The 27,031-nt window shown below is 44.2% G+C and overlaps 1 protein-coding gene across 2 annotated transcripts in view; it reads left to right on the forward strand.

Moving 5' to 3' along the window:
- The window catches only part of srgap2 (SLIT-ROBO Rho GTPase activating protein 2), a 57,023-nt gene extending 30,808 nt beyond the window's left edge, over positions 1-26,215 (forward strand). The window contains exons 3-23 of one of the 2 annotated variants that reach the window (XM_034532476.1): positions 3,722-3,884; positions 11,600-11,662; positions 12,572-12,787; positions 13,152-13,280; positions 13,589-13,810; positions 13,924-14,025; positions 14,141-14,338; positions 14,448-14,532; positions 14,973-15,000; positions 15,706-15,736; positions 16,434-16,494; positions 16,682-16,759; positions 16,868-17,002; positions 17,101-17,206; positions 18,943-19,167; positions 20,807-20,886; positions 21,275-21,473; positions 22,329-22,466; positions 22,727-22,943; positions 23,041-23,151; positions 23,258-26,215. In XM_034532476.1, the coding sequence (XP_034388367.1) occupies positions 3,722-3,884; positions 11,600-11,662; positions 12,572-12,787; positions 13,152-13,280; positions 13,589-13,810; positions 13,924-14,025; positions 14,141-14,338; positions 14,448-14,532; positions 14,973-15,000; positions 15,706-15,736; positions 16,434-16,494; positions 16,682-16,759; positions 16,868-17,002; positions 17,101-17,206; positions 18,943-19,167; positions 20,807-20,886; positions 21,275-21,473; positions 22,329-22,466; positions 22,727-22,943; positions 23,041-23,151; positions 23,258-23,806 (3,136 nt within the window). In that variant the 3' untranslated portion in view covers positions 23,807-26,215. The remainder of the gene's footprint in view (positions 1-3,721; positions 3,885-11,599; positions 11,663-12,571; positions 12,788-13,151; positions 13,281-13,588; positions 13,811-13,923; positions 14,026-14,140; positions 14,339-14,447; positions 14,533-14,972; positions 15,001-15,705; positions 15,737-16,433; positions 16,495-16,681; positions 16,760-16,867; positions 17,003-17,100; positions 17,207-18,942; positions 19,168-20,806; positions 20,887-21,274; positions 21,474-22,328; positions 22,467-22,726; positions 22,944-23,040; positions 23,152-23,257) is intronic. The other variant, XM_034532477.1, reaches the window with a different exon arrangement.
- The last annotated feature ends 816 nt before the right edge of the window (positions 26,216-27,031 follow it).

The following is a 27,031-nucleotide window of genomic DNA, read 5'->3' on the forward strand; positions in this document are numbered from 1 at the left end:
TGCACACTAGTTACATTGCGAAGAGAATTGGTTGATGTGTCTAAGAAAACAAGCAGGAGAAACATGTTTTCTTTTGCCACCTGCTTTTGATATTTATCGATTTATTGGATTTAAGCAGCATCATAAGTGTTTTTGGGAGCTCTTTGTTGTAGAGGAAACACAAGCTGACTTTGTTCTGCTTGTCCTCTTTCTCTGGCTTCCTGTTAACCATGACCTCCTCTACAGCCACCTTCCTCTTTTTCCCCTGCACTGTTCTCGTTCTTCTTTTCTGATGCATCTTGCAATTTTCCAGAAACATTCACGTCTCCGCTGGGGGAAAACCCCCATCAATGCTCTCTCTCTCTCACACACAGGCACAGACTAAAAGAGATCGATAGGGCCTCTAAACAAAACCCAATTCCAACCAAGAGGACATACCCCCCAACACACACACACACACACACTCATTTACAACACACACACCCTCCAGCTCAGATCTATACTGAGACAGTTGCAGTGTTTGTGTGTGTGTCCCTGTGTTGCATATTGGGGGAGGGAAGGAGAGCAGAGGAGTCCAATTAAGGACAGAATGAAATATGTTGTTGAGCGGGTCAGCTACTGCCGCTGTCTCAGCATGTCTGTTCAAGTCATATTCTGTCATAAAGCAATACAAAATACAATTCACTAAGTGATCAAGTCTTTTTTGCTTTTCTCTTCATCCAACATCTGCGTATTTAACACTCCCTGCATCTGCCGCTGCTCAGTCTGGATGCCATGCTGGAATTTCAGCTATTTTCCAGTTATGTGTGTGTCTGTGTATTTTTGTGTCTGAATGTAGCTGTACACACGTGTCTGTCTGTACAGCAACCGTTGATGATGGTCCAAGCAATGTGGGGTGTGAGGGTTGTTGTGTTTTGATCCCGTGGAGACCCCTGGTATTCCTGCTATTTGGCAGACTGAACAGGAGGTGTGTGTGTGCGTGTGCGTGTGTGTGTGTGTGTGTGTGTGTGTGTGTGTGTGTGTGTGTGTGTGTGTGTGTGTGTGTGTGTGTGTGTGTGTGTGTGTGTGTGTGTGTGTGTGTGTGTGTGTGTGTGTGTGTGTGTGTGTGTGTGTGTGTGTGTGTGTGTGTGTGTGTGTGTGTGTGTGTGTGTGTGTGTGTGTGTGTGTGTGTGTGTGTGTGTGTGTGTGTGTGTGTGTGTGTGTGTGTGTGTGTGTGTGCTGATTGGTCACATGGAGAAGTTGCACACTGATTCAAAGCTTATCCTTATGCTAAATATTAGGCTTCACTGTTGATACATTGCAGACCCTCACACTAGCCATGGCTGCAGCAAAATAATATTTCAATGTGGGTTTTGTATTCTGATTCTTAAGATCACATGGACTGTGAATCTGAGTTTTCAAAAGCAGATAATTTCCTTCAGCATAGAATACAAGAATACAACATGTTGGTTGTCCAGAGTCATGAATACCCCAAGAAAGTCTCACAAAATACCCCATCTTGATTCACAAACTGCTGTTCAAAGTGCCCTAACTCTAAGGAAATGTTCCTTCCAGATACCCTGTTTAAAAATAACATAAAATACTGTGTCAGAAATTGGAACCACGTTTCAATAATTCATAATTCATAAAGGAAATCGTCATTAGAATTGGTCTCGATAAAATCTCATTGAAACCCAACCCAATCAATCCTAAATGTCATAGTATTACAGCTGTACTTATGACATTTAAGCAAACTATTAAAATAAATGAATTAATGGCACAAGAAAATACCACAAGAAAACATAATAGAGTACTCTAACAAACACAGTCCCAGGCAAACACACAAAAAAGTTGTTGTTCCAATAGTATATTGTGCCAGTATTTTGTGCAGCTAGACCCGTTTCTCCATGCATCCTTATGTCAATAAAATTCGAAAGGTCTTGTTCAAACAACAAGTGTATCTGCAGCCTGCCGCCTCGACAGAGCAGTCGGACCTATTCTGCAGTTCAGTCAGAGCATTTAATTTGCGTCAGTTGTACAAAACTGCCAGCAGCGATGCCCTGTTTAATGCTAAATGTTTTGATCTTGAATGTAAATGACCATTTAGCATTTCCCTTCAATGTGAGTCACTGGCAGCACCTGACCTCGGAGGGCCAGTGACATTTCAGTGTTTATATTGTGATAGCTGAGAGTCACGGAGAGTTCGGTGATATTTCAACCCTATGATGCAGTGCGATTACCATGGCGATCACTGGTGGGCTGAGGGCAACATGTCACATAGAGGCGGAGAGGCCGGTTGATTAAGTAAATAATAGAAGAACTGCGGTCCCGTTTTTGGTTGAGACAGATATTGTGTAACGGTTGAGGACAAACGGACTCACAGCGAAAGACACAAACAGCAGAGAGAAGTTGGATCAGAAAGTAATGCAAACACAGGTGTGTCCACAGTTCAGCATACACCACAGTATTAGGGCTTTGTAATGTGTGTGTTGGTGTTTTTCTTTCTCCTTTCCTTGAAATTGTTATTGTTAAGTCATAGACAGCGTATCACATCGCTGTCTATAACTCATCTTGTCAGGCCCTACTTTCCCGGGTGCACACATACACATGCACGCACACATACAAACACATGCGTGCACACCTTCCCCACTCTAGAATCCTTGGTCAAAGACTTTCTCTGTCTGTCTGACCTTGTGGATGCTTGGGTCACTGCTCTATTTTTTTGTGTGTGTGTGTGTGTGAGAGATGTAAATGCCTTGCAGCTCTTGGCTGTTTCTATCCAGTTAAAGCTGCTCTTAACGGCACAAAGACCTTCCTTCATCCACTTACACTCACTCATAATCCATTTTACCCAGTAGATCATCCGTGGATCATCCATAACACATACTGTACACACACACACACACACAAACACACACACACACAAACACACACACAAACACACACACAAACACATATACACACACACAGCCATACTGTGTGCAGACACAAGTGGTTGTGTTGTCGTGTTAGAAGGACATTGACAGCCTCACATTTGTGTAATGGCTTAATGGGCACTTGACGCAAAGACAATGAAACAGAATTGAGCTATTAGACTCTTAGTGAAATCATTAGTCTTTTAAGTCTTTCTCCTTCCGTCTCTCCTTCTCATCTCTCTATCTCTTTCTCTTATTCCTTTCCTGCGACAGTTGTGCTTGTGGTGGAGTCTTGCCTCTTCCTGCTGGGTTTTGTACCCTGGCAGTGTTTGGGCTGGCTCACAGACAATGAGTCTGCGTGTGTGTGTACAGCTTTACATCTTTTCAGTTTTAGACCTTCGAAATAAGGACATTTTTGCTGGTCCTCACTTTGGGAAAGGCCTATACAAGCCTGTTTGAATTAGGTTTAAGGTTCAGGTTAGACTTAGGTTTATGTTAGAGTAAGGGCTAGGTTGAGTTCTGGCAGTCGTTTGTGATTGTTGTGGTTAATGTAAGGTGCTTTTCGACAATAAGTGTCCTCACAAAGATAAAAGTACAAGAGTGTGTGTGTGTGCATGCCTCCCTCCTTTTATCCCAATGCCTCGTCTCATCTTTGTGAAAACTGTGTGTTTTTGCAAAATGCTTGTCTCTACATTTTACTCAAAGTAGGCCAGTGTGTGCAAATCTATCCGCAGGATAAAAGGAGAAATTAGAAGATGACAGAAACTTAATGCTAGTCATTTATACAAAAAGGTGCTTCTTTCATGTCCTTGAATGCATTTAAAGACTCCCTGTTTCTCTGTGTGTAGGAAGGAGCACAGCATTTTATCCCCCGTGAACTGCTGGAATCTGTTGCTGCTTCAGGTGAAGAGGGAGAGCCGCGACCATGCCACGCTGTCTGACCTCTACCTCAACAACATCATCCCCCGATTCGCACAGATCAGCGAGGACTCAGGACGCCTCTTCAAAAAGGTAACGCACACTCAAACACAGAAGGACTCTAGCCCAATAAGCTGAGTCCATGTCATGTTTTTGCCTTGTCCATACGTCGCTGAAAAGCACATGTTTCCTGTCTTGGCTGATTTTAGTAACTGACAGCAAGTCAGCTGAACCTCAGGCCAGGAGAGTTTGTCTTATTATAATAATAATAATAATAATAATGCATTCTATTTGTAAGGCACTCTTCATCCAAGAATCTCAGAGTGCCACAGAGCCAGTACATAGTTAAAACTAACAATAATAAAAAAAAAATTTAAAAAAAAAGGAATAGTTGACAAGTCATAAAACTCAACTCAAAAACGCCTTCCTGAATAAAAAGGTTTTTAGGCCAGTCTTAAAAGAGTCCAGTGTCTGTGTTGCCCTCAGGTGGTCAGGGAGACTGTTCCATAAGTGCGGCGCTGCTGAGCAAAATGCCCGGTCGCCCATTGGTGCGGAGCTTGGTGTTGGGGACCCGGAGGAGCGAGCGGTTTGTAGATCTGAGGGTGCGGGTAGAGGTTTGGGGAGTAATGAGTTCTTGTAGGTAGGGAGGTGCATGTCCATTTATGCATTTATGGGTGAGGAGTAGGACTTTGTAGTCAATCCGGGTTGAGACAGGGAGCCAGTGGAGTGAGTGGAGAATGGGTGTTATGTGCTCATATTTCCGGACTCTCATCAGGATCCTGGCAGCGCTGTTTTGAATGTATTGTAGTTTCTGGATGTTCTTGCCAGTGATCCCAGTGAAGAGTGAATTACAGTAGACCAGTCTAGAGGAGATGAATGCGTGGACGAGCTTCTCTGCATCTGACAGGGTTAAAGTGGGGTGGAGTTTGGAGATGTTTTTGAGATGATAAAAGGTGGTTTTGCACAGGTGTTTTATATGGTCATTAAAGGTCAGGTGAGGATAAAACCTAACTCCCAGATTAGTGACTGTGGAGGAGAGGGGTATTACCTGACCATCGAAGGTGAGGTGAGTTATGGAGGATGACTGAACCTGGTTTGGAGTGCCAACAAGGAGGGCTTCAGTTTTCCACTGTAAAGTTGTTGCTCATCCATGTCTTTATCTCCCCAAGACAGGCGGTGAGACATGAAATGGCTGAAGAGGGGCTTGGGGCAGTTTTTATGTAAAGCTGCGTGTCGTCAGCATAACAGTGGAAGGACATCCTATGTCTGCTGATGACACGACCGAGGGGGAGCATGTAAATAATGAAGAGGATGGGGCCGAGGACCGACCCTTGCGGAACACCACAGGAGACAGGGAGCAGTCTGGACTTGCATCTTCCCAGTGAGACATATTCAGTTCTGCCAGAAAAGTAGGACTGAAACCACTTGAGTGCAGAGTCTGATAGTCCGACAGTGGTGTAGAGGCGCTCTAGGAGGAGAGTGTGATCCACAGCAGTCAGGTCCAGGAGGATGAGGAGTGAGGGTGATCCAGCATCAGCTGTCATCAGCAGGTCATTCGTAACCCTGAGCAAAGCCGTTTCAGTGCTGTGGGCTGAACGAAAACCTGACTGAAACTTTTCAAACAAGTTGTTATGTTTGAGGTGGTTCGGAAGTTGAGAGGCGACTACCTTCTCTAACACCTTGGACAGGAAGGCAAGATTGGAGATAGGCCTGTAATTGGCTAGAACCTCCGGGTCCAGGGTGGGCTTCTTGAGAAGGGGACGGATGACAGCAACCTTGAGAGTAGGTGGGACATAGCCAGATTGAAGAGAAAGGTTAACAACCTTGGTGATGAGAGGACTGAGAGTGGGGATATGTGACTTGAGCAGAGCAGTGGGAATGGGGTCCAGGGTACAGGTACAGGATTTCATTTTTTTGAGGATTTCCTCAACATGGCTCTCCTGAACCTCAGCGAGATGTAGAGTAGACAGCACACTCGTAGATAAGGTGTTGGTGTCAGAGGGAAGCAGACATGGAGAGCTGGACATCAGAGAGTGAATGTTGTTGACCTTTGATCTGAAAAAGTCAATGAAGCTGTTGCATTGCTCCTCTGTAGCCTCAGTTGAAGAGGATAGTTGTGGCTTCAGGAGATGGCTTATGGTTGAAAAAAGCCAGGGTTTTTATTGATTAACCCGGAATAGAACTGTGAGCGAGCATCTTTAAGGGAGTTGGAGTAGGCCCTTTGATGCTCACGGTAGGCCAATTTATGGACAGTGAGCCCAGAGTGTCTGCAGCGTCGTTCCAGGGCACGCCCAGCTGTTTTTATTTTCCTTAGCTCATGTGTGAACCAGGGAGCGGAGCATGAGAAAATGACCTCACGTGACTTGACAGGGGCATGGAGATCAAAAACACTTCCCAGGGATGTATTGTAGAGTTCTACTAATTCATCCATTGATGCAAAGGCTGGGCATGTGATGAGCTGGAGATCCATGGTCATAGTGGCTGACTCAATGCTTTTCCAGTTCCGGAAAGACATTTGACGCTTAGGTCTAATAGTAGGCAGCATAAAAGTTACAAGATCCACTTTGTGGTCGGACACACCGAGATCATAGACCTGTAGGTTACTGATGGAAGCAGAGTCAGTGATAACCAGATCCAGAGTGTGCCCCTTGGTGTGAGTAGGAACCTCAACATGCTGCTGCAGCCCAAGGCACTCAAGCACACTCAGGAAATCTGCTTTAAACTGACAGGAGGGGTTGTCAACATGGATATTTAAATCACCAACAATGACAATGTTAGTTGACATAGTGCAGAGAGAGGTAAGGAGATCACTTATCTCAGGTAGAAAAGATGGGTTTGGTTTTGGAGGACGGTATATGAGAAGCACTGTCATGGAGTATGGAGATTGCACTTGAAGGTCAGGCATTCCATAGAGGAAAGATCAGGCATTGGCAGAGGAGACAGTTTTAGTTCAGCCCGGTGCATGATGGCTAGTCCACCACCACGACCAGAGCTGCAGGCCTTCTCCATGTAGTTATAGCCAGGGGGGCATGCTTCATTAAGCACGGAGTAGTCCCCTGGTTTATGCCAGGTTTCGGTTAGGCACATGAAGTCAAGCCCTTTGTCCAGAATATGGTCGTATATGAGGAGGGATTTATTAGTGAGGAATTGTGTGTTTAGCAGCTCCATGGTGGTAAGAGACAGAGCTCGGGTTGAAAATCCCTGAACGCTCCGTAATACACTGCGATCCACTCCGTGTCTTCCATTGTGCCTATTATTGGATAGTCTCGCGATGTTTCCGACGATGACTCCGAGGTTTGTTTTATTTTCTGATTCCACGTTGAAGCCGCGGCGCGAGCCTCTATGGATGTAGCGAGGTCTGTTTTTCAAAATCCCACACTCTTCACAGCGGGCTGTAAACCCTTGGTCGGATGGAGCCATGAAGCTGCGCCAACGCCGTAGCTTCAGGGCGGTGTATGAAATCATTGCCAGCACCGATGTAAAAAACAGAACACAAAACAAGCCGCGACGTCTGGCAATAGTCATCACAGAATAAGGTTTCCACTAGAGCAGGTAGGCTCTATTAATCTAAAGTCCGCCGAATAAAGTAGCTTTAAAAAGTAACATAAATCACAAAAACGGTAACAAAGTGTCGAGAGGAGCGGCAGCCAGCGTGCGCCAGCGTACCCTCTTACACTGATGACTCACAGGTGTCATTGTCTCCTTTGATCTCTGCCTTGCTAGTCTAAGAGAACAGAGATGAGGCAGGGTGATGAGAAAGGAGAATTTACGAAGAAGAACAGATAAAGAGCGAACTGAAGGATTGGGATAGAGAGAGGAAAAAGAGGGAGAATAGAGAGGGGGGATGAAGAGATTTCTCTGGAGATCCAAGCTTACTGTAGAGAGTGCACCTCCAGGCAGGACATATCTAACTATAAAGCAATATATCTCTATTTCTACGTATGTATGTACACATGTCCTTTGCATTTCTTGAGAACCGCACATCAGTGAACAACAGACAGCTCACCCAGACGGCTTCACCATCCTCGCTGGAGATTTAAATCATGCAAACCTCAAAACTGTCCTTCCCAAACTATATCAGCACATTGACTTCCCAACAAGAGGGGACAACATTTTGGATCTGGTCTACACTACCCACAAAGGAGCGTACAAGGTCTCACCCCTACCCCACATTGGACTCTCTGACCACATCACCGTCATGCTAATACCAGCATACAGACCCAGAGTGAAAGTCTCTAGACCGGTTCTGAAGCAGGTCCGGGTGTGGCCAGAGGGGGCGTCCTCTGCTCTCCAAGACTGCTTTGACTGAACAGACTGGGGTATGTTTAAGCAGGCAGCCACATACAACAATGACACAGACATTGAGGAGTACACAGACACTGTTACTTCCTACATCAGCAAGTGCATGGATGATGTGACCCATATAAAGACCATCACCACTCGGGCTAACCAGAAGCCATGGCTGACAGGGGAAGTCCATTGGCTGCTAAGGGACAGAAACAAGGCCTTCAGAGCCAGGGATTGAACTGGTCTGAGAAGAGCGAGAGCCAACCTGTCCCACGGCCTCAGGAAAGCAAAACAGGACTATACAAATAAGAACCTCGCACTTCAAAGACAGCAGAGATACACGCAGCCTGTGGCAAAGCATTCAGACCATCACAGACTACAAACCCAAGTGACAGCAACATCTCTCTGCTAAATGACCTCAACAGCTTCTTTGCACGGTTTGAAGCACAAAATGGCACACGTCCACACAAGACTCCGCCCCCTCCCCACGATCAGGTCCTGTACCTGTCTACTGCCAGCGTGAAGAGGACACTCTCCAATATCAACACCCGCAAGGCAACAGGTCCAGACAACATCCCTGGTCGTGTGTTGAAGGACTGCACATGTCTTCGCGGATGTCTTTAATACTTCTCTGAGACAAGCTGTCATTCCATAGTGTTTCAAGGCCACCACTATCATACCTGTGCCAAAGAAACCCACTCCGTCCTGCTTTAATGACTGTCGTCCAGTGGCACTTACCCCCATAATAATGAAGTGCTTTGGACAGCTAGTCATGTCATATATCAAATCCATTCTCCCCCCCACCCTGGACCCTTTCCAATTTGCATACCGTGCCAAACTGTCCACGGAGGATGCAATCTGCTCTGCTCTCCACCCAGCCCTCACCCACCTGGACAAAAAAGACTCATATGTGAGAATGCTGTTCATAGACTTTAGTTTAGCATTCAACACCATAATCCCACAACAACTCATCTGCAAACTTGACCAGCTGGGGCTCAACACCTCGCTGTGTAACTGGCTGCTGGACTTCCTCAGTGAGAAGCCACAAGCAGTATGTGTCGGCAACAACAAGCAGCATCACACTTAGCACAGGGGCCCCTCAGGGCTGTGTGCTCAGCTCACTGCTGTTCACCTTGCTGACTCATGACTGCAAAACGACCTACTGCACCAACCACATGGTCAAGTTTGCAGACGACACAATTCTGGTCGGTCTCATCACCAAGGATTTTGAGACTCACTACAGGAAGGAGGTCAGCCTTATGACGATGTGCTGCGGAGACAACAACCTCCTTCTCAACAACAGCAAGACCAAGGAGATTGTTGTTGACTTCCGGAGAGGCCACACTGAACACCCACCACTGACGATCAATGGTGCTGTCATAGAGGGAGTGAACATCACCACATTCCTGGGGGTGGACATCAGTGAGGACCTCTCCTGGACAGCCAACACAACATCCCTGGCAAAGAAAGCACAGAGGCGCCTCTACTTCCTCCGGAAACTGAAGAAGGCAAGAACCCCCCCACCCATCATGTGCACCTTTTTACAGAGGCACCATTGAGAGCATTCTGACCAACTGCATCACTGTGTGGGGCAGAAGCTGCACTGACTTCAACAGGAAAGCCCTGCAGCGCATAGTGAACGCAGCTGGACGCATCATCGGTGCCTCACTCCCCCTCCTCCCCTCCCTGCAGGAGATATATAACACCCGCCTCACCCGCAAAGTGACCATGATTGTGAGCGACTCCTGCCACCCCTCACACGGTCTCTTCAGCCTCCTGCCCTCTGGCAGGAGATACCGGAGCCTCCGGGCTCGCACCATCAGACTGTCAAACAGCTTCGTCCACCAGGCTGTCAGAAAGCTGAACTCAGAAAGCTGAACTCTCCCCACTCTCCCACTCCTCTTTTAGACACATATGTCGAAATGCTGCTAGAACCATGTCTGACTGCTATTACAATACAGATGTAAAGTCCATAGTTTTTATAGTATCTTAACTTCTATGTTGTCTACATGTTCTTTGTTGTTGTTATCTGTTTTGCACTTTATTAATATTATTACTACTATCACTTTATGTTGGACAAGAGAGAAACGTAATTTCAGATCTTTTGTATGTTTGCACAAATGAAAGAAATGACAATAAAGATGACTGACTTTTTGACTTCCGAGAGATGAATCTAAATGAAATCACCTTGAAGAAATATTTTGCCAATTTATTCGAGGTGATTTCATTTTGGCAGATTTGTACCTCTTGAAAGGATGAGTGTATAGCCTCGAACAGGGTTTAAGTTAAATATAATGTGTAATGTTTAAGGTAAGGATTAAAGTGAAGAAGGCTAAGCAGCCCTCCCAAGTATAGTAAGATAAATGCATGTGGAAGGCAAAGTGAAGCAGTCTGTGCCTGGAATGTCATGGCAGAGGCTGTTGATTTTCAACCCGATAGGTTTCTTTGAACTACACTTAGTCTGATCGCAGGCAACAAGAGCACACACAAACCTCCACCTTCATCCATCTGATACACCAGTACAATAAACACACTTTCTCCCTTTTTTTCTCAGTCTTTGTGAAGTCATGGGCATTGATTTCTATTTTAATTACACTACACTAAACTACGTTCTTTGGCAGGAGGGTTGCTGCCATCATGTCTGAGTCACAAACTGTCTGTGCACATACACACAGAGACAACTCTGATGGCTAATTAAGTAGATCATTAATTAATTCATAATACAACTCATTGAGATGAATATCACAACTCAGAGCAGTCGTCACATTCATCTCACCCAGTGTGGAAAGCAATGCAGACTGATACTGTTAGCACAGCGGGAATGTTTATGAGATTTTGTCACCGAAAAAGAGGAGGCACTAATGAGTCAAACTGTAATAATTAGTCCAGTCTCAACCTGGAACACAGACATCAGGGGACAATGAAGCGTGCCATGGGTGATTGCTTTTTGATTGGCTGTAGTATGGCTTGTTGTCACCTAATATGAGCTTCCCACAGCACTTTGGAGAGTGAGGGCGGAACCACCTCAAGCATAGGAGGAGCTGTGAAAGCAGTTGTGTGTTTTTGTACATGCGTGTGAAGTCTTCTAGTGGGTTGCTGTGTAGTCATCAGTCACTAGTGGCTCCCGGCAGTTATGTCTGGAGAATGGCAGTTCCTGTATTACTCACTGTCCTCTCTCTTTCGTCTATTTTTTAAATCTTTTGCAACTTTGTCATCTTGCCATCTGTCTATGATCCTGAATGTAGATCACTATCTATCTTCACCCTGAAAGTCCACATCCATTCACTTCCACAATCCATTACTGCCTTGCTCATTTATCTGGACGTGCGACTCCTCCGCTCCCATTAGCCAGATTAACTAGTCTTGATTGATAATGGGGCAGTTGGTTGACCACATGACTGTGCGGGTATGGATGTCATTAGTTGGTAGAGAGATGACCAGGTAGAAGGACAGACGGTAGAAGCTGCAAGTAATGACGCTGAGCTACATTAATCACTCTTTTTCTCTCTGTCCCTTTTTAGAGCAAAGAGGTCGGCGTACAGCTGCAAGAAGACCTGATTAAAGTTCTTAATGAGCTTTACACGGTAAGAGAAACCACTGTCATTGCAATCACAGGATGTGGAGCCATAATTATGTGTTTTGATCTCTTGTATCTCATGCTGCTCAATTGAGAAAGTGTTGCACTCGTGTCAGGGTTAGCAGTGTTTTCCACACAGGTGTTTTAGGGTACCAAAAAAAGTACTTTAAAAAGTGCTTTATTCTACATATTTAAAAACCAAAGGTGCAAAGTATGTTACTACAAGGAGCGGTCGCAAGTATAAATTCTTTTGTGTTGCTACTGTGAACAGCCTTACAACAACATCATCACTGTCAGTTGTTTTGGTCTTCTCACACTGCCAGGGGCCTCATAGAGTCTGGTTATAAATGTACATGGTATTGTCAAAAGGACTGATGCAATAAGAGCATGCACGTGTGTGTTTGTGGTTGGGCAAGTTTACTCACAGCACATCTCTGAGCAGCAAACAACGGTTTAGCTGCTCAGCGTGGCCCATAAAAACAGGTCTTATGCTGTAATAATAGTATATAGTAAAAGATAGAAATAGATCTGGTTTGAGTGACGTGCACATGCATAGACAGACTAGTGCGTCGGTCGGCCGTGTTGTGGAAGGGTTAGAGCAGTGTAATGATGGCTCTGGTGTTGGTCACTGGAATAAGGCTGACCCTGCACACACACACTCGTTTCATGTGTTTCACTTTTTATGCCAAGCTCATACCACCATGTCCAAGTGCAGAAGCTGGTTGTGTGACTCAGTCGCTGCAACATTTTTGAATGCCGGCAGCAAAAAAATATATCTGTCTCTATGTTGTGCTGTTTGTATATTGAGTGTCAGTGCTCTAATCATAATAGCATAATCCCGCTATTGATCCAGACCCGAAGACCGAAGTAAAAGACACACTGGGTAAAGCAGACTTATGTTTGCCCTTGTTCCCAGGTGATGAAGACGTACCACATGTACAACACTGACAGCATCAACGCAGAGTCCAAGCTGAAGGAAGCGGAGAAGCAGGAGGAGAAGCAGATGGGGCGCTCCAGTCGACAAGACGACCGGCAGACGGCGCGCTCCCCGGACACCTTAGCCAACATCAAGACCGACGAGAAGCCCGTCCGACGCTCCAGTGTCAAAAAAATCGAGAAGATGAAGGAGAAGGTGAGCAGGGCTTGACCTGCTGGGGGAGGGGAAGTAGTGGGCAGGGAGTAGAGAGAGGAAAGCTATTTCAGAGTGCTCCACCTGTTGTCACACAGACTTACAATGTGTGTCTCATGAATGATTTATGAGTGCACAACTGGCATATTGCTAACCGTGTCTACTACAGCTGGGGCTGTCACAGCAACATGGTTCACCACTTCTTATTATCCATAATCAATACTGAGGCGTTTCACTAAACACCAATTCCTTCCCCCTTTCAATATGTTTTACCCTTCTTCTTACCTCCTTTCCTGTTTTTCTTTCTCATTTACAAACTCTTTCTCTCTCTCTCTCTCTCTCTCTCTCTCTCTCTCTCTCATATCAGAGACAAGCTAAGTACACAGAGAACAAGCTGAAGGCAATCAAGGCCAGGAATGAGTACCTGCTCGCTCTTGAGGCCACCAACAGCTGTGTCTTCAAATATTACATCCACGACCTCTCTGACATCATTGACGTGAGTATAAACACACCATATTACTCTGTGAGAGGAGTGTGTGTGTGTCTGTCTGTGTCCCTGTGCTCTAGCCGGTGGCAGCCTCTTTTTTCAGTCTCCTTACATTAGCGTCAGTGCTCCTAATAATGGCAGTAGACTGGCCGCCCTCCCTGCATGTTTTGCCCCCCTTTTTCTCTTTGCTTACCAACACTCCTCACATCAGAGTGGTGTTGTCCACTGACATGATGTCTATCTCACCAACAGTGTTTACATGCCATGCTATGTGTGTTTATGTACTTTTTTTGTGTGTGCACATGTGTGTGTGACAGTGCTGTGACCTAGGTTACCATGCCAGCCTGCACCGCGCCCTGAGGACCTACCTATCTGCAGAGCAGAACGTAGAGACGTCCAAACACTCTGGCCTGGAGACGCTAGAGGGAGCCGCAGAGAGTCTGGAGGCCAACGGGGACAAACAGAAACTGATGGAGACCTACAATAACGTCTTCTGTCCCCCTGCTCGTTTTGACTTCCAGTCTCACATGGGAGACACGGTACAGATCTAGTGCTTATTATTATTATTATTATTATTATTATTATTATTAGGATTAGGCATGCTATTCTTCAGTGATAAATACCTCCTACCTCCTGTTCTGTGTGTGTGTAGATGGGAGTGGTGTGTGCACAGCAGCCGCTGGAAAGCGAGCTGCTCCAGAGGTGTCAGCAGCTGCAGTCCCGCCTCTCCACACTCAAGATTGAGAATGAAGAGGTCATATATCTTCTGCTTCCTCTAAAAATATGAATTAATCTTTCACCCCTAGCAGCTGCCTTGTGTGTTGATCACAGCTTTATTTATTTTTCTACTCTTCCTTACTGCCCATCAGGTGAAGAAAACCATGGAGGCCACTCTGGCCACCATCCAAGACATGGTGACGGTGGAGGACTACGACGTCTCTGAGTGCTTTCACCACAGCAACAGCATGGAGTCGGTCAAGTCCACTTTCAGTGAATCCTATCTCAGTAAGCCCAGTTTGGCCAAACGACGGGCTAATCAGCAGGAGACGGAGCAGTTCTACTTCACGGTTAGCACTAGTTATGTTCATCAGTGATTTGTCAGGAGCGTTAGTTCAGTTATACTTAAGCATAATCTGCACACATCGTGTGACCCCAGTGTGTCTTTGTGTGTTGTAGAAGCTGAAGGAGTTTCTGGAAGGTAGGAACCTGATCACCAAGCTGGAGGCCAAGCATGACCTCATCGACAAGACCATGGGAGAGAGTGAGTGTGTGTGTGTGTGTGTGTGTGTGTGTGTGTGAGAGAGTTAGTTAGAGCCCCCCCCCCAGTAAGATGGATTCAGGGAAAGGCTTAAATGCCCCAAGGCGGAATAGGGAGCAGATTGGAAACATGATTGGATTTATGGGACCACTAATCACAATATATATATATATTTTGTGATTATTAGATAAATGTATATTTATGAGAGAGTGAGTGAGTGAGTGGAGGGTTATGTTGATGCAGCTGTGGGGGGGGGGATTCCTTCGGACCAAATGTGTCTACATTTTCACAACCTTGCAGGAAAAAACACTAGTTAAATAGTGGGAAGTTTGTTTCCCTGGTTCTGTCCATCTGAAGCGGTTTCCTCATGTGTCCTGCTTTTGCTATAACTGTCTATATCTCTCTCTCTCCCCTCCCCCTCTTCCTGTTTCTCTCTCCTTTAGGTCAGAAGACTGACTGTTGCCTTGCCAGGTAGGTGTGGTGGAGGAAGGAAATATGCACACACACACACTAACTTGCATATACCATACCAATTCAATTAATTTCAGTTTATTTTGTATAGCCCAATATCACAAATTACAAATTTGCCTCAGAGGGCTTTACAATCTGTACACATACACCTGTTCCAGGACCTCACATCGGATCAGGAAAAACTCCCCAAAAATAACCTTTCACAGGGAAAAAAGGGAAGAAACCTTCAGGAGAGCAACAGAGGAGGATCCCTCTCCCTCCGGATGGACAGAAGCAATAGATTTCATGTGTACAGAATGAACAGCATTACAGAGTTACATAAACACATTCAATGAATTTGACAATGTATGAATGGACATCCACAATCCATGAAACAGAAGGAGGTAGAGAGAAGGGGTGCGGGGCGATCAGCAGGGCCAAGGCAGGAGGCCGGCTCACCGGGCAGGAGGCATCAGACACAGCCAGGTCCAATGGACCGGACCCTATGAGACGTGATGTCACAAAGATTAGCAGTGTTTAGGCATGATTTCTTGGCAGCCAGGGGTATTATTTTCCCTGTCGCTGTTTATAGATATTTTCAACACATGTGCATATGTGTCTGTGTATACAAATAGAGCGTTAACCAGAGTTGTGAGTGTATAAATATAGACTTTCTCTGGAGACATAATGACAGAGTGCCTTTTCTCTCTCTTCCTCTGTGTGTAGTGGACGGAGAAACTCGGCGGCACGGAAGCAGGTAATTATCTGTCATAAGTGTGCGTCTTTGTCTCTGAGTGGCTGTCAGCTTCTCAGTTAGAGCCGCTGTATGTAGTTTTGATGTTAACTCAAGCCACATGTTTTTCTCACACTATCCCTAGCCTATAGGGTGTACGGGCAGCTAAAGGTTGACAGCACTTCTGTATTTACCACATAACTCAAAATTAACATAATCTAATACACAAATATTTACATTTGTATCTACAGTTGACTCCAGACACTCTGCTAGTGCACTGTTATGTAATCTGTGATCAAAAGCAACTGCTCCATTGATCTCATGTGTGTGGTTCCCCCTTGTGGGTAGCTTGTGTTTTGGCCACCAGTTCTCACTTTGCAAAAAATCAATTGATTGTTTATTTTAAATGATAGTTAGGTTTTCAACATACTAATGGGATTTACATAACAATGGGCACATAAATCAGCCGAAATACCGTCCTTACCTCCCAGAGATTTCTGGAAACCCCAAACAAACAAAGGGAAAAAGGAAAAGCACCGTCTCCTAGCAACAGCTGGGTACCCAGCCCACCCTCTCCCGGTCCACATAAATGTGTGCACCGATGTGTGTGCGTGTGCAGAATTGTGTGCAGAAATCCTCCTGAGAAGATGTGTTTTATTTCCACACCGGTCTCCTGTCTTGTGCTCCTCTATCGGGAGTAATTCCTCTTCCCCTATTTTAGGAGTCTGGTGAGGTCATTCCTCTGATGGTCAAGAGCTGCATCCGCTTCATCAGTCGCCATGGTGAGTGGAATTCTCCAGTGGTGTAGCATCAGTTTTTCCTGTGCACTGATTTGTTGCATTGTAAAGCCAAGTGTGATTGGTTCTGGATCAAATGAAGTTTGAAACTCTGAAAATACAAACTCTACTTTGAAATCTGGAAATATGAAAAGGTACTAGATTTAAACAGTGTGTATTTATATCTGTGCAGGTCTGCAGCATGAGGGCATCTTCAGAGTGTCAGGCTCTCAGGTGGAAGTCAATGACATCAAGAATGCTTTTGAGAGAGGTAAGAGTGTCATCCAGCAGGAAACCTGAGCATTTTGGACAACTGAGTTTGTCCAGTGCTTTAATATCTTTTCTCTGCCTTTCTCTCTGTCTTCTTGTCCATTTGTAGGTGAAGACCCGCTGGCAGGGGAGCAGAATGACCACGACATGGACTCAATTGCTGGCGTCCTGAAGCTCTACTTTAGAGGTCTGGACCACGCCCTCTTCCCAAAGGAAGTCTTCCATGACCTCATATCCTGTGTCTGTAAGTCTCTCACCCTTTTGTATGTTTGTGTGAGTTCATATTTATGTGCTTGATTGTGTGAGTAATCTCCTATGTGTTGTGGCTGTATTATTTTCCAGCGATGGAAAGCCTTCATGAGCGGGCAGTGCACATAAAGAAAATTCTGCAATCTCTGCAGAGCAAAACCCTCATCATTATGAGATACTTGTTCTCCTTCCTCAACCAGTGAGTAGCAGGACACACGCACATCAAGAAATTAAATTATACCAATCGGAAAAATAAAGAATGTCTTCTTCTTCTTTCGTCAATAAAAAGATAAAAGGTAGTTTTTGGAATATACATTTAGTAGGTTTTACTGTGTACATTGTGTGACAATCATTACTTTTATTATTGAGTTTCAGTATATCCTCAGGCCTGAGGTCTACAGTTCAGAAATGGTGGATGAAGCCTACAGAGAGGCGAGATGGAAGTAACATGGTAGTGGATGAACATTAAGTGCTGCATTCTCAAAAACAACCAGTGAATTAAACAGACACAACTGTGAAATGAATCACAATATAAACATAAACAAAAGTATATTATTGTAGAGGCCTGTCTCAAGACACCAGCCTCAAAGTCAATAATGTTAAAATGTCCATCAATGTTCAAAAACATCCACGGACAATAAAAAAAACAATTTTCGATCTCCATGAATCGCAAGAAACTTCACTTGATTTATGAGAGTATAAAGTGAAGAGAATCAAATGCAGTACAAAATACATGGTTTCTTTTATTCCGGTTTATCACATGATGATGTCAACTTTTAAAAACTGGTGTTTCTGAAAGCTCTACCTTTCTTTGACAGTACAGTGATGCATTATTTGACATGAAGATAAAACCTGAAACTTTGTACTACAAAATGCATAGGGCCAGATAAGCTGCCTTTCAACAGTCCAAACTGCTAACATTTCCCCATACACACAATAGTTTCATAAACACCAGATTGAGGTTAAAAGGCTTTTGTTTGGCCTTCTCAAACCTAAACATCCTATAACCCTTTATAGGAAGTAATGTACAGACCGTAATAAAAGTCCAAAGTGCAAAGAACATTTCTGCCTCCTCCATTCCTCAACAAACTCTTTGAATTATTAATTTTTCCACTTTAAGTTTATTTGTGTAGCACAATATCTCATACAGTTTCTCAATGGGCTCACAACACCCACAAACCCAGGCTCTTTAAAAAGACGAGGACAGACTCCAACAAAAAGCTCTGGCAGACGAGGAAGAATTTGAAGAAGCTTCGGTAGAAACCATTACAATATATAGAGTTGCAATAGGCGGGCTTGTTTCATAATAAGTTGTAGTTCACACCAAATGTAATCTTGCTAAACCATTTTCTGCATATGTACTTTGTTTGGTGCTGTATTGGTTAAATATATGCATTTACCCAATACACATTGAAGATCGATTTTAGACATACACACATATAGACACAATCCACACTGACCCACTGTGACCGAGACTTTCAGGGAAGAGAGGGAGCAAAAGGGAGTGAAAGAGAAAGAGAAAAAGAAAATGGATGTGGGGGACCTGAAATGTGAGACTCCTGGGTAAACCAAGTGGAGACTGAAGAGGATCTTCTTCTTTTTGTGATGTGATTTTCGTGCAGCCCAATGCCCCTGCTTCTCCTCACACACTGAAACACACACACACACACACACACACACACACACACACACACACACACACCAGAGCCTCACCACAGTGAACAAATGAGGCGATGTAGTGTTTACTGTTGGACCTTGTGCAGTCCGACACACACAGATATGCATTCACAGCTTGTTCACAAGAAGGGAGGATGAAGGCTATAAATGACATGCCATGGTTGTTTGTGTGCATAGTCAGCTTTGTTTATACTGTATGTTTAAAAAATAAGGATGACGTAATGGTCTCTAAAAGACACTGCTTTCCCTTCGACACAGCTTGTCCCAGTACAGCGAGGAGAACATGATGGACCCATACAACCTGGCCATCTGTTTCGGTCCCACCCTGATGTCTGTCCCCGAGGGCAACGACCAGGTCTCTTGCCAGGCCCACGTCAACGAGCTTATTAAAACTATCATCATCCACCATGACACCATCTTCCCTGGAATGCAGGACCTGCAGGGCCCCATCTACATTATCCCTGGAGCTGGAGATGACTTCTGGTGAGGGGAGTTTGATAGGTCATGTAGGTCAGGAACTTGGACTGTTAAGGCTTGTAGGGCAGAAAGGGTTGTCTTGTCCAACTGAGATCTAATTAAAGGGGGCTTGGAGATGATGAGGAGGCCAGAAAAAGGGGCAGGTGGTTGATATAGGGGCTGTCGTAGAGTGATCGGGGCTCAGCTTGCCTGAACCACTCTGGCCCAGGGGGCCACGTGGATCAGCTTACCCTCCATCACAAAGGAGATTAAAGTACCGCCTGACCACAGCAGCCTGGGAGAGCACAGCATGCATGCACACACTCATTCACCACAATGCACACAAGGGTACATTTTCCTGTAATGACAAGCCTCTGCACCAGTTATTATCATCACTGCCAGTCAGTGCAGTTGTTTAGACTGTAAGTTACGCTGGAGGAGCAGCTCTGTCTCTTCTGTAGAAAGTGTAGACGGTAAAATATTATCACACCGGCACGACTGGGCTTTGTCGCACTATAGCTACTGTAGCATTTAGGTCATGTGATTGATACTGTACCTCTTCTGGGAAATTGGGAAGTTTTAGCAACTAACAATGAAAATGGACACGTGGCTATTTATTTGGTTGATCCCAATGTAGATTCAGTATAACAGCGTTTGAAAGCTTTTGAAGGCGCAGTGTGGTAGGATTTAGTGGCATCTAGTGGTATGGTTGTAGATTGCATCCAACTTAATGCCCCTCAGCTCACGCCTCCCTTTCCAAGGGTATGGGGAGAACTATGGTGGCCCTCAGGTAAAGTAAACATGTGAAAGGCTCTCTATAGAGCCAGTGTTTGGTTGGTCTGTTCTGGGCTATTGTAGAAACATGGCAGACTCTGTGAAGAGTATCTGCTACCTATGTGATGTAAATGGCTCATTCTCAGGTGATGAAAACACAACGGTACTTGTTATAAAAATAGTTGTGAAAATGATATTCCCCTTAATCCTAATATATTGTTAATCAAGCTTTCACCATTTCTCCATCAGAATTACTCATTTTGCAGTGGATAGTTATCAATAGAAATAATGTTGTAGACCATCTTGCGATAGGATCATATCAACCACAGTGCCAAATTGGGCCACGGTCATAAAATGTCACAAACATAATAATATAATCTCAATTATACATCTGTAAAGTTTCGCAACTGCATCTTGAATGGCACAACATCTGTCCATAGACCAACAGAATAAAGAAACCACTCAACACTGCTTCTGTGGTAATTCCTGTTACAGTAGGTGTCTCCAGGATAACATTTTGCCATGAGGATTTACACAAAAACTCACAAGGTGAAAGCAATACCAGAGTTGCTGTCGTGGCTGAAAAAAGTGCAAAAAACACATTTCATTATAGATAACTGTACATCCCTAGCCGGGTAGAGAATTTTTGGAAGTTGAACAGTTAAATAATAAAGGAAAACAAGAGATTTTTCTTTTGGTTGCCTAAGATCGAAGCAGAGACAGACAACATATTTTGTGTACAAGGTTGCAGCATGGTTATGCGGAGTACATACAGTGGGAAGTAATGTGATTTAGAAGAGGAGTATGAGGTCAGGCTGAGAGTCATCAACATGTTAGTCTGTGACTTTCGCCTTTGTGTCCTCTAACATCATGTGGTCTCTGTGTCCATCAGTGACAGTCCACACTGTGAGCCCCCCCTTGTGGAGGAGCCTGCGCCTTACACCGTCTCTGTCACCCACAACAGCGAAGATGGTGCGTAACAAACACACACACACACACACACACAGATGGTGCGTAACACACACACACATGAATACATGCAATACATATACTTTGTATACTGTACTCAATAAAGCCACTTTCCTCTTGCCACAAGTTTATGAAATCTCATCCTGCTTTTCTCACCAGTTCCTTTGGCTCTAATCATTTAATCCCGCCAACATCCTCCTCCCAGTAACATGTGTATTATGCTACTTTGTTACTGCTCAGCAGTTTTAACATTTGTGCAGTCACCAAACACAGCAGCACTAACCTGCTATGCACTAATCTAATTCCACCTCTCTTTTCTCTCGCTCACGTGTTGCTGCCTCCTGCTTCCCTGTCCACTTCCTGTGTCTGTCCACCATCCTCTGAATCTCAGGCTCCTTGGCTGTTTCAGAGTCTGACCCATTCGAAGCCATAGCTCGGTTCGACTACTCCGGCCGGACTTGTCGGGAGCTATCGTTCAAGAAAGGTGCATCTCTGCTTCTGTACCAGCGAGCTTCTGACGACTGGTGGGAGGGACGACATAACGGAGTGGATGGACTGGTGCCTCACCAGTACATTGTGATCCAAGAAATGTAAGATGTGTTCTAGTTGCTAGTCTTGATCAAATATCTGCATAAGGAACAGATTAACTTTGGTCATGATAATATTTTACTCAGCGCCTCTGTTGTAGAGTTTTCCAAAATGTGAACTTTGGCCATCGGAGCAAATGGCAACAAGCCTTCTACAGCAAACATCAAGAGAAATGACACTTGTTCTTTAATCTGGCCAAATGTAAACACAGAAAGTAGTCCAATGGAAATCCCCATATATAAGGAAGTTGATCTGCTATGATACGTAGCAAACTACATAGCAGATCAACTTCCTGGTATGATGTTGACATAAACGTGTGAGGATTATTTACACTTCTTGCTCTACGGCTACAGGGATTTAGAAGGGAATACGTTCTGTGACTGCATGAAAATAAACAAAGACAAGTGAGTGTGACCGTAGGCATTCTAGTCAGTCCACGTTTCCCAAAACTCAGGGGTGGTGGGTAAAAGGTTATCACGATTAGTTGTCCTACTAGACAAGAATATGAGTATAATAAACTTGTTGACAAATACTGGATTTTTCTTTACATTTTCCTTCACTTTTCTTTTGGGTAAAACATTTTTGGATTTAAAAAGAAGTTTATTAGGATTAGTTATATTTTATTTAGTACAACAGCTTTCATCACTACTTTGTTACGTGATTCTACTGTGACCTGTTTGGTTATGAGTCAAGAGTCACTTTCAACTGTAGTTGCTAATTTGAAGCAAAGTGGCACTAACTAGTGTTTGTGTTTTCAGAAGTAACGTATTAGAGAGAGAGACAACTCCTTTTCTGCTAGCTTGGTGTAAGTGGTAGGCACAGCCATGATTTAATAAACTACCGCTTGATTCTTTCAGGTCTGACGGGGGCAGGGGAAGTCCAAAGCCCGATGTGGACAGCAGGGACCTGCTGGAGGAGAGAGTGTCCACTAGAGGGAGCGCTGCCTCTCCTACTGGTGCTCATGTGGCTGACCTCTACCTGGCCAATCTGAACAAGTGTGTCTCAGACTATTTACAGTATCTCATAGATTTTCATTTGCCGCTTTAGTTGATATCGAATGACCTATATGGAAATCAATTTTGGCCAAAAAGTATATTAAAAAAAAGAAGAAAAGTGAGGAACCAAAACCATAAGCAGAAAACAAGATTTATTTATTCATGGTTTCTTTTTGTGTTTTTTTGCCCAAAGTTGGTTGAGCCCTGGAACCGACACAGTAAATAATAGAAAATGAAACTGAAATATTCGTCTTATTCAGGTTGAGGAAACGTCCAGAGTCCGGGAGCATCCGAAGAGCGTTCCGTAGCTCAGAGAGCGAGAGTACTAGTCCAGGATCCAACGGAGGAGGAGGGGGGGTGAGAACCGCTTCTCTTCCTGTTGGTGGGGCTCTTGTCAAAGAAACTGGAGATAAACGACCCGTCAGCGCTCACAGCATCCTCAACTCAGTCACCCGCCACTCCTCTCTCAAGACCAAGGTACAGTGACATCTTATCTTCAACAAATGAATGTAGGGAATGGACTATTTTGCTTAATTCAAGAAAGCATTTCATTGAGGGCATTATGAATGTTTAGGTGGAGAGTCCACAGCTGCGCAAGACAACTTCAGCAGGGCGCTCCAAGAGCTTCAGCAACCACAGACCATTGGACCCTGAGGTCATCGCCCAAGTGGAGCACAGCTCCCAGGTACAACCTGTTTTCAAATCACTTGCATCCCCATCTGCAGTGCTTTGGATATATTTTTTTTAATATTAGGTAATATTTACTTTTCTGTCTGCCTCTCGTGTTGCAGGACATTGAGGCTACAATGAGCTCTGCCCTCAGTGAGCTCAGTAAGTTTGAAAGACAGAGCACCTCGAAGCACACACACACCCCCGACGTGGTTCTGGACACACTGGAGCAGCTGAAAGGTGTGGGTGGTGGAGGAGGAGGAGCCTCAGAGCCCTCTAGTCCACTCCACTCCCGTCTGTTAAGGGACAGTGAGGGGGGCTCCTCACATGCGCACCCACTTCAGCGCAGCGCTTCCTCCGCCAGCGACGTGCCCTCCTCCTTCCGCCCGGTCAAGAGCCAACCGCGGAGCCCCCTGCCCTCTGCCACATCCCCCTCTCTCTCCTCTTCCTCCCTCTCCTCATCTGTACCTTCCTTTAGAGAGCTGCGCCCCCCAGCAACAAGGCCCAAACCGGTAGTGTTCCCAAAGAGTGGGAGTGGCAGTCCAGCCATGGGTTCCCCAACCTCTACTGTGCCCCCTACACCTCCTCCTCCACTTACAGGCCACACACACTCTCTCCCGCACACCCCTCCTCCTCCACCTCCACCCCAGTCTACTGACTTCTCAATCTGACCCACGATACTGATTCTTACAGCTCTTCTACCAGGTGCAAAAAGCACTTCCTTTGTTTCACACAAGACCTATCCCACGACTCACGTGTAGCATTCCCTTGTTGTTAGCCAGGCAAGTTCTTAAGACGCCATGTTCCCTTTAGAGTGTAATGAGTTTTTCTTCCCTCTCCTGGCAGCTCTGCTTACTGCAGTTCAACTATCAGAGGGAATAGATTAGTGAACATCCTTCAAAGACACTTCTTCATCTTTTGCCACCGCAGAGACCATAGGCATCACTGGATTTTATTTCATTATTTTTTACAAGGGAACAGGACTCAGGATGGACACCTACAGAGCTAAAGCTTACACACACTAGTTTGTGATGTTTGAAATGGTGCTTGAGTAGGCGTGCAGGAGTGTTACTTGCCTTTACACAAGGATCTAAGCGAGGAACAAAAAGCACTGTTTGATTTTGTATAGTAGACATGACCGTTTTTTCTTTTCTTTTTAATGACCCATGTTTAACGGACTGGAAGGGAGTGTTTGATTCCTGACAATAGACTGTGAAATGCTAAGCTCTCACTGCGTAGAAATTAAACTGGAGACTGGAGATAAAGGTGGACTTTTCAGATGATGAAAGGAAAGAAAACTAGGCCAAATATCAGTGTAAGATCGACAGCTTTATTTGATCTCTTCCTCCAGTGTTTGATATCTTGGTGATTTTTATTTGATTTTTTTATGACTGTTCATTACTTGTCCCACAACAGGGGCATAGCAGGAGCAGTATCTCCAAAGTTTAAGATGGCCACCAGTAATTCTAAATACACATATAGCAATACAGATAATGAAAGCTGATACTTTGAGGTATTTTGCTGCTTCTCTCCTGTAGCTCTTTTATGTGTGTAGGGGACCACTGAAACCCAGCATTTGTATAGATAATGTTGGACTGTACCCATACGCACGCATTCTCTCAAAATGTGTGTGTGTTTTGTGGCAGCTAAACGCCTTTCAGGTTTTCCTCGCATGCTGGGGCTATGGACAGCGGCCACTATGGCGAGCTGGCTGATTGCATCAGTTTCTATATTTGCAGCACCAGCCAGATACAGGACAACTTTATACAAAGTTACAGCTTGCTCCTTTAAAAATATACTTCACACTTAACAGTACAAAGGGTTATATTATTCTAATGGTGTGTATGTATGTTTAATAATCATGGTGATAACTGGAAGCATGGAGCTGAGGATCCTCTTAAGTGTGTTTTTAAATAGAAGCAACCAACCACCTCATCCAATGCATTCTTAAGCAAAGATTGCTTTTGTTGTTACTTTTAGTTCCCGGTTGTTAATTAATGCTCAAAATCTGTAATGGTAAAATGTTGAACTGTGTATCTGTCTGGGTGTGCATGTGTGTGGATGTAGAGTATGTATGCACCCGGAGCCCACCCCTTGCAATGCCCACCCACCATAAAGGGATGGCACCCAACAGCAACTGTCTGGAAGAGACACAGGAGTAACAGCGGCCTTAGTGCTGAATAAATATGCACTGTTTGTACATGTGATCAGAAAGAGGAGGAGACAACCCATATCCAAGGGCTTTACTTATTTGTTGTATATATATTTTTTGCAAAAATGTACCTTTGCAAAATTTGATTTGATGATAAATTAAGTAATATGTGAATAATTTTGCAAACACTGACTTCAAAAGTGGACACATGCCATTCAGGGTAAACTGAATAATATCTTTTTTGTTGTATTTCACCTTCTTGAAACAGTATTGAACTAATTTTACTGAGGCGTCCTCATATTCCCCTCGATCACGCCTCTCCTCCCAGAAATACAACATATACTGCATTCCTGTATGCTCTCTACCAGGTAATGAATTATGCTTGTAAAGGTTTATTTGTTATCTCTGTATACTGTTTGTGTATTATCTGGTGTATTTGTGTTATTCTTACCTCCTCATAACAACTGGAGGGACTGTGACTGTGTGTGTGTGTTTGTGGTGAGAAATGAATTCCCCTTACCCATACACACATACTAACATATACAGACATGCATGTGGTTGGCTGGTGTGTTTTGTCCCGGCTGTGCCGTCAAGGGGAGCCCCTCTTCGATCTCACTAACTGTGTGGGGATCATTTGTCAGCATTGAATATTGTTAAATATGCATTTTGTGTCCATTTGAAAACAGCAGAACAAAAAAAGAAAAAAAGACTAATGTCAAATCTATTTATAGTTGTCTCTGTATTACTGGAGAATCCTGTGTTCAGATGTACTTTGTATATACAATGTTGTACATTACAGAGGTACACTCTTTTTTGGTACAATATTGTACAGTAATAGCAATAGTAGTTTAATCAAATAGGCCTTATATAATTATATGTGTAGTTCTTGTAGTAAAACTGTTTTTTAATAAACATTGCTTGCTATATAGATTTTTGAATTCTTTGACTTTTGTTGCAATACAAAATTGTCCATGAAACTATTAATGATATTGTCTGTCCCAGTTAAGTACAGTAATCATGGAGCATTATGTTAGACACCAAGGATATATAGCAAGAATAAACAAGTAAAGCACAATATAAGGGGTTTTGTTGGTATATTGGAAACTGTAGACAAGAAAAGCCTCAGACCAAACTGAGTATACGTGATTCTCCAGGAAGTTCAGTATTATTGGCTGCACTTGGTGGGCTTCCCTTGTAACAGAACATAGCTACATGCAAAGCATGTCAGGCAACAGCGTAGTGACACAAACAAGTTGACACACACTGTCTGCAGTATCAGTATGAAGATTCTAAATCTATATGGAATAAACAAATTGGGAAAAGGAGGGCACTGGTATCAGATCACGGACATCTTGAGGCGGGGTGCATTTGACTGATATAAATTATATTTTACCGATAAAATGTAAATTTGTCTCATTTTGAACAGCAGAGGGACAGACTGCCTTGATCAAGAAACACATCCTGGAGTCATTACTGGAAATACAGATTGAGAGACATAATGAATGTGTGAAGTCAGCAGGAGAGCTGTCATCATGTCCTCTTTCTCTCAGTTCAAAACACATTTGGGTTGTCAAAACAAAGCCTATCACTGTGGATGAACTCCAAAATGTCGTCAGTTCAGGGCCTGATGCTCCCAAATGTATCTTTAGGAAACAATTGTTTATGTTTGTTGATTTGCTGATCCTTCCAAATACACGATAATTGTGGGGTGGAAGTTATTCAGTAGTTTCCCTTCAACATGGAG

This window comes from Cyclopterus lumpus, chromosome 5 (assembly GCF_009769545.1).
Source record: "Cyclopterus lumpus isolate fCycLum1 chromosome 5, fCycLum1.pri, whole genome shotgun sequence".
Taxonomy (NCBI): Eukaryota; Metazoa; Chordata; class Actinopteri; order Perciformes; family Cyclopteridae; genus Cyclopterus; species Cyclopterus lumpus.